Here is a 7,832-nt window from a genome sequence, read left to right on the forward strand (position 1 = left end):
ACTTAACAATTTAATTGCAAAGAATAACGTTTCAATTCCAGTCTAAATAGCGATCTTTATTCATTTTCTTTGCATTTGTATGGTTTTAAAGAATCATGATTCGATACCTTGCTTTTAAAACACTTCTTTTATAGTCTCTTTCTCTGTAGAAGAATAGTTTTTTTCTAGTGCTTTTCTCACAGACCTATATATTTTTAAATTTTATCTGATACTTTATGGTAGCCGACCCCAACATAGTTGGGAAAAGGCTAGGCCAATGATGAATGATCTGATACTTTATGGATGGTCTATTTACTATTTTCTGTTCTGCTGCTCAAGAAATTCAAATTTTAAAAATACCTATAACAGTTTTTGTCAAAACAAAATGTTATCGTAAAGTTTAATACACATTTTATTAACTTGCAAGTTAATTTAATTAATTGCATCATAATACGCCATATTCAAAACAAAATGGAGTTCTGAAAATGTAGGCGTCGTGAAATAAATAAATGAAAAAGAAACACATATTTTTTTTATTTTTTATTCAACCTCTTCATTTTCTCTCCCTCCTACTTTTCTCTTCTTTTTGTAATGTTGAATCTTTTCTTCTAAGCTTGCTGTAACAATTAAGTCATGATTAGATACAGTATCTTTGTTGTCCGTTGACTTTATCAGAATGACCGTTAAACTGTCAAATCAAAAGCCGTATGTTTAAATGATCAATGTATATTCGGTAAAAAAGTGTGTTATTGCTTACAGCTCTTGTACAAAATGTTGAGCAAATAAATTTTAATATTCTCATTCATTTGCGTATTAAGTGCGGCTGGCACAGGACCGTAGAATTTGGCACGAGAAAGGGGAGGCCTATGCTCAGCAGTAGGAGGACAAAGACTGTGGATGATGATGATGATGATTAGGTAGTTATCAAGCTCAAAACGGTGAAGGAAAACATCGTGAGGAAAGCAGCAAACATGCGAATGTTTTCAATTGTGTGACAAATGACGTCAGAGGTCTTTGAACGGTTTAAAAACTCTGACGCCAGGTTGTATATCAGCCATACGATAAGAGAACTGCATACATTGACTGTACGGATGGGCGAGTGGTATAGTTCACCACGATAAAACTATAGAGCGCGACTTGTCGCGGGTTCGAGCCAGGCGTAGGACAAGCGTTTGTGTTCATAATGCATCCACGAATGCTTGTCCTGAGTCTGAGTGTTTGTGTATGTGACTTGAATGTTTATGAACCCCCCGCAACACAGAAATAAAATACATCGCGCGGGGGTCGTTTAAAAAAAACAGTAAAGAAAGTGTTATATAAATAAACAATAAAAATATTATATAGTAAAAAATATAGACTGTTTTCGATCCCACTGCTGGGCAAAGCTCTCCCCTTTTCTCTTTCACACCTCTCTATTCTTTGCAAGTTCCGGCCATGCGCCCCGATAGTAAAAAAATATAGATTCTCTTATTTAAGTACCTACACTAATGAATTTGGTATAATTTGAGAGAAATGAATGAGTGAGACAGGTATACTTACAACATTTAACTCGTTTCAACAAAGGCGTGTAAACCTTTGCCTTAACTCCTTGTATAAGGCAGTCTGAATGGGCCATAATGCTGTCTTTGTCGCTCCCGTTAAGCTCGGCATCTTCCGTCTCGCTCGGCATTAGAGTGTATTGCTTTTCCAGTTCATCAATTACATCTTTAATCATTGTCGTTCTGAAATATAAAAGAAAAAGATATTTTTCTTTTATTCTAGCCTTTTTATTACAAATTTTATACTTAACTTACGTAGCTTAATCAGGTACTCGTAGAAGGATATTATAACGAATTTCGTGCATCTATGGTAATGGTTAAATTTTATAATATTCAATACTAAAAAATATCTTATGTAGGAAAACCTGACTGGTATACCGGAGGACGTGGGTTCGATTCCCACCCAGGACAGATATATGTGTGATGAGCTCAATCATTTGTCCTGTGTCTGGGTGTATTTTATCTATATTTTGTATATATTTAGACATTTATCAGTTGTCTAGTACTCATAATACAAGCTGTGCTTAGTTTGATACTAGATGGCGTTGTGTGCAAGTTGTAGAATATTATGTCATGTTGGGTACGTATGGCGAGTTTCTCCCACAAAAATCAATACTTACTGTATACTACTGTGGGTCCACTCGCCTTGCAAATGCATCAATATCTCTGCCAGCTCCAATTTATCATAAATCCAAGGATTCTTGTCAGTCAGTTCGTACGTGCAGTGGAATAGGTTGAGCGGGGCATCTAGCGCCATATTGTATTGTGGCTTCCTGAAAAAATAGAGAATATTAAAAAAAAAACGACTACCGCAGTAAGGAATTTCATCCTTGTGTTGGTTTCATTAACATACAAATCACATGCACAATGACACCCAGACCCATTAGTGGGTCACATACGTACGTATTTATATTATTGTGATTATAACAGGTCTGGTATCATAATAATATGCAATAAGAGAAACTATGGTATTATGAACCTGTCCATTAAAACAAATGATGCGACGGTTTAGTCACGGGTATTTATCGGGATTGCCCGACTAGTTTCAGGCCTAACCGGAGTCAGTTCGACTCGCGACCCAGCCGCGTCGGCTCATGATTAAGGACTCCGGTTGGGTTCGAAACTATATGGGGGATCCTGATAAATTCATCTGGGTAAACCGTGGCTTCATTTCATAATGAAATCATTCTCACGAAAGTTTTTATAATAAAATTTTTATGATCGAAAATTTAAAATTAACAATAAATAAATTTGAGGGCCCCAAATCCCAACTTCTTCTGTCCTTCTCAATTTCTAGTCTCACCTTGGATTCTTCTCGACATCAAGCAGTTCCGTGATGATATCAGGCGACTCCTTACCCTGGCCGATAAGGAGCAGCACCCCCATGATGCACCGGATCTGGTGCCAGAGGAACGCGTTTCCTTCTATCAGCAGGTAGTACATTGATGTTGCTGGGGAAAAATATTTTTTATTATTATTATATAAAAACTATCTGATCCAGCAAACTGTTTTGTCATATAAACAAATAGGGGTTGATCGTAGAGGGTTGAAAATTTAGGCTTTTACATTTTTGAAAGCCTCATCACAAAAAATAAAAATATAGTTAATAGATTTAAAAAAAATCTCAACACTCATGTTTTGAAATGTAAAATTTTATCCAATTTTGAAAGTTTCGACTGTCAAAGATGCATAAATAACAGCTGGAAACAACTATTTTACAACCTTCCGGAACATAGAGGAACTTTTTATTACATATTATATGGTCACCCATCTACGGCACAACCGTGTAAAGTATAGCTAAACCTGTGATCGATCAACTTGTGCTTGCTATAGCTTACTTACTTATACAAAAAGAAGGCAACATTATTAATGAGAAACTTGCGCATATGAAGCTGAAAATCATCAGCTATTTGAAATTTAAAGCTGAATAAGTCTAGTAAACTAGACCAGTAGCTTGACTAACCAAGTTTCATTAATTTTCGGGAAGTTATTCGAATATATGAACCTATTGGAAAGTTAAAATAATAAACTCACGTCTATCAGCATCCTTATCATCAAAGGCCACAATTTCAGCCTTGACCAGGTGTCTCCTGAATTCCGTGACTCCATTCCCGACGTCCATCTTGCATAAGTTGCGATAGTCGTGTGACCCCAACAGCTGAGGACATGCTGACCTCATAGCCTCGATGTTAAGAGACGACCTTGGGAAGTAGTATTTGTATTGGCGTTTCTTGCAGTCAAATCTGGAAATAAATGGATTGGTCTAGTGGTTGGTGAGCCTGACTGCTATGGTAAAGGTCGTGGGTTCGCTTTCCAACCAGGACTAATGTTTGTGTGATGAGCACTGTCATTTGTTGCGACTGGGGGAGTTTCTCTATTATATGTATGTATTTTGAAATATATAAGTATGTTTTTCAGTTGTCTGGTACTCATAATACAAGTTTTGCTTAGTTTGATACTAGATGGCGTTGTATAAAAGTTGTGGAATGTTTAAAAAATTAATAATATGTCCAAAGCTACACTGAGAATAGAACAGAAAATTCTTTATAACACACCATTTAAGTACAGGATTAGATAAAGATATGTAGTTACATTTTACCACAATGGGCGGTCTTATTGCTAAAAGCGATCTTTTAATACATAGACTACTAGGTGTTGCCCGCGGGCCCGCCCGTTACAAAATCGAAAATGATGCCACGGGAACATAAAGTTGTGTCTATTATTCTAGATATCTGTGTACCAAGTTTCGTCCGTTCAGTAATTTTTTCGCGAGACAGGGACAAACATTAATATTAATATAGGTAGTGTATAAGTATTCCTGGTTTACCTGGCACTATATTCGGGATTATCAGTCGGTATCGGTGCCCAGGCGACCACCTTAATGTCCTTAGGAAGCAGTCTGTTCAGCATCTTGCAGTACGGCATCTCTTTTCTCAAAGCTTCAGGTGTATTCTGTTCCTCAATAGAAAATTTTGTTCGGAGAGATATTGAAATTACCTGAAAAAACATACGCGCATACATAAGCTGAAGTATTTGATCCTTGTGTCACAAGAGGCTTTACAAACATTCAAGGCACATACACAAAACCTTTGTACATCATTGTACATGTGGTTTGAATATCACAATCATAATCTCTCCAAGGTTTCGTGGATCACACAAAGGTTCGTCGTACGCGGGGATCGATCTCACGACACATCGCGCAGAGTGGCTACATGTGTCAGTGGCATCGTTGGACATATTAGTTTAGGGGTCTAGGGGATTCTCGAGTTTTAGGGATACTAACAAACAGTGTTCCATTTTAATACATAAGACGAGCTGTCCACGCGGACTATGTACCGCAAAACAGTCAATAATAACAATGTAGACAAAGGTACAATTTTTTTTGCAACTTTTCCATTTTATATCAGCTTCTTAATCAGCCCTGGACTTTCAAGAATATTTCAAGGCTAAAATAATCCAAATCCGTTCAGCCGTGATGTGTCAGCCGTTACTCTCGTTAAAACTCTTTATTTTATTTTTATATATACATAAATAGATTCTATTTACTGCTTGCTTAACTAAATTATATAAAGTCCAACCTGTCCAAAAGCACTGACACCTTTATCAGTCCGTCCGCAGCGATGATAGTTGGATGTCTCCCTACTTTCAATAAGGCAGCACTTTATTAAAGCATTAAAAAGATGGTGCTCTATCGTCTGGTTGTTATCCTCTTGGACGGCAAGACCGTTGTAGTTCCAACCGAAGTATAGAACTCGGAGTAGGACACGGCGGAAGTTACACCTGGAACATTTACGATGTGATTGAGACAAGCTTATGGTTATGTGTATGCATAGCCTTTCCAAACTATGTTGGGATTGGCTTCCAGTCTAAAAGGATGCAGCTAAGTACCAGTGTTTTAACAAGGAGTGACTGCCTATCTGACCTACTGAACCCAGTTACCTGTGCAACATGATAGCCCTTAGTTAGACTGGTTGTCAGACTTACTAGCTGTCAGTGTGTCATGTCTTTCCTTGACTCTTTAATGCCACTAACTTGAGTCTGCTAACTTTAGAGAGCTTTTGGCATACCCAGGGTTGAGGGCTATGAAATATTATTAATAAATATTTGACTTAATAAAAAAGTTATTTAATTAAAATGATTTTTTGTGACCAGATGCAGGTTGGATGCTCAGACTTTTATGAGCTATGCATAAAAGGTTTAAAATAACAGTTGATAATGCAAACTTATATACATATGTTAGATTTTTGTTATTATTAGATGCTTACACAAGTATTTTCTTATGTTTAAGACTTGACAGTACTAAAGTTACAATCTGCCATAAGTAAATTTAAAAATAAACCTACTTTCTAAAATCAAACTGTCTTTGTCCATCCTTCGTGAAGTCTTTAGGCTCACGCCCGAGATCCCGACTTATTATATTCCTTAACTGAAAGTTGTGGGCTTCTAATTGTATTATCCTGTCCACAAGGTCCTGGGAAATAAAAGAAAAACAATTGAAAACAAAATTCAAAAGAGGTTATGTCTTAAAAAGTATATTAATCAACGTTTATACTTCTTTATCGAGTTTCATCAGCTCCTCTTTATCTAAACCTCTGGTTTTTCTCGGTTTTGGCGGTAACTTCTCCATATTTTCATTGATAATAGAATAAAAAGATACAATCGCTATTTTTTGTATTGTTTTGAAATTTATTTGACGGATGACATTGACAACTACAAAGGGTTCATTTTTGAAAAATAATGTTGACTGGAGCACCTTGTCTTTTGAGTATTAATCACAAACGCAACTCATTATAACAATATTTTTAAGGCTGTAAAAAACTGCTAGAACATCATCATCTATACATAAACAAGTGACCGTCGGAAATTTAACTTAGTTATCTGTGGTAATAGTAAAAAAAACATTATTTTTTATTCTAGCGCCAAAAAACAAACAAAAATACTTACAATATGCGAATGCTGTAGAATTTATTAGTTTTGGTTACATCTAACATCTGTTAAATCTAACAATTAAATGTCAAGAAAAAACGGTAAATTAAATAGGAAATACCTCAATACACGTTTCTAACTACGTTTTAAGTCATATAAAATTTTTATTTAGATTTTCATTCTGTTAAACCCACAGATTAGTAGTGGTTGAAACTATTTTTAGCTGTGTAGGGCAATGTCTAATAATCCTTTATTTAACATTTAACTATACAAAAGCTGGACAGGTGCCCATTCATAAATAAACAAATAAAGCCTATGAGTAATGATCACAACTATGTAAGTAAATACTCTACTTCAACTCGACTCATATTTTCGTTATTGGACAAACACGCTGATTACATAGTAAATACAAGTAATGTTTTACAAGGGTTTTTATTGTTATTTTGGACCGGAAAGAGTGTAATGAGTTATTGTTTTTAAGGTTCCGTACCTAAAGGCTAAAAGCCCTACTACTGAGGCTTCGCTGTCTGTTTATCCATAGGTCTCCAGGCTGTATCTCATGAACCATGACAGCTAATGAGTTGAAATTTTCAAGTGATGTATTTTTGTTATAATAGAATATAATAAAAATAAAAGGTTAAGCAACGTTATCATCATCATCATCATCATCATCTCAGCCTATAGCAGTCCACTGTTGGACATAGGCCTCTCCATAATTTCTCCAGCGCGACCGGTTCGTTAAGCAACGTTATAAAGATCATAAATTAGTAATAATAATATAATATATCCTGGGACAGCTCACACACGGTTATCTGAGCCCAAGCTAAGCAGAGCTTGTGTTATGGTAACCAGACAACTGATAAACTTACTTATATATTTCTAGAGAAAAATAATTTTAATGTTCGTTACCCATAAATTGATTATGTCAGCCTACCGACTTGTATTTTTAGCCTAATTGTACGAAACCTTACCACTGCGAATTCACACTGAATGGGTTTTCACATTTAAGTAGAGTCTCACAAAATCTTTCCGCTGTCATATTCAATTTCCACCTTTCGATGGACAGACAGAGAAACATCGAAGCCATTGTAAATACATATATCTTAGTGAACCGTAAAATACCAGATAAAATGTAATCTCGGTAGGTACCTACCCTTAAAACTTTTTTACAATAACCTTTACCAAAGACACACTGCAATCCAGATTTAGACTGCAATGAATTCTATTCTTGAAACTAATTATGAGCACCACAAAAATCCTTCATTAACTATAAATGACGTCCGAAATAAAAACAGACCTTTTCGAGTTATTTCAGTCACAAATCTGTTAAATATTGACGCGTTCGTCACTTGTTTATTGATAGCATTTCCAAATAGGACAACGGGGGTG

At 35.8% G+C, this 7,832-nt stretch overlaps 1 protein-coding gene across 1 annotated transcript; it reads right to left on the reverse strand.

The window, feature by feature from the left end:
* Window positions 1-502: 502 nt before the first annotated feature.
* Window positions 503-6,253, reverse strand: LOC113502512 (tRNA pseudouridine(38/39) synthase). Its single transcript, XM_026884110.1, has 9 exons — window positions 6,070-6,253; window positions 5,861-5,988; window positions 5,096-5,297; window positions 4,345-4,514; window positions 3,552-3,760; window positions 2,821-2,968; window positions 2,138-2,290; window positions 1,519-1,700; window positions 503-596 (listed from the first exon to the last, which is right to left on the reverse strand). The coding sequence occupies exons 1-9, from the start codon at window positions 6,142-6,144 to the stop codon at window positions 520-522; spliced, it is 1,344 nt and encodes a 447-aa protein (XP_026739911.1). The 5' UTR covers window positions 6,145-6,253; the 3' UTR covers window positions 503-519.
* Between the last annotated feature and the right edge of the window lie 1,579 nt (window positions 6,254-7,832).

The sequence above is a fragment of the Trichoplusia ni genome, chromosome 17 (genome assembly GCF_003590095.1).
Source record: "Trichoplusia ni isolate ovarian cell line Hi5 chromosome 17, tn1, whole genome shotgun sequence".
In the NCBI taxonomy this organism is placed as follows: domain Eukaryota; kingdom Metazoa; phylum Arthropoda; class Insecta; order Lepidoptera; family Noctuidae; genus Trichoplusia; species Trichoplusia ni.

Excerpts from the sequence above, each read along its gene's own strand:
- LOC113502512 (XM_026884110.1), bottom strand. The coding sequence starts at position 6,144 with ATGGAGAAGTTACCGCCAAAACCGAGAAAAACCAGAGGTTTAGATAAA. Across the intron at positions 4,515-5,095 it reads GTGTCAGTGCTTTTGGACAG|GTAATTTCAATATCTCTCCG; the intron begins GTTGGACTTTAT and ends ATGTTTTTTCAG. Across the intron at positions 2,291-2,820 it reads GATGTCGAGAAGAATCCAAG|GAAGCCACAATACAATATGG; the intron begins GTGAGACTAGAA and ends CTATTTTTTCAG.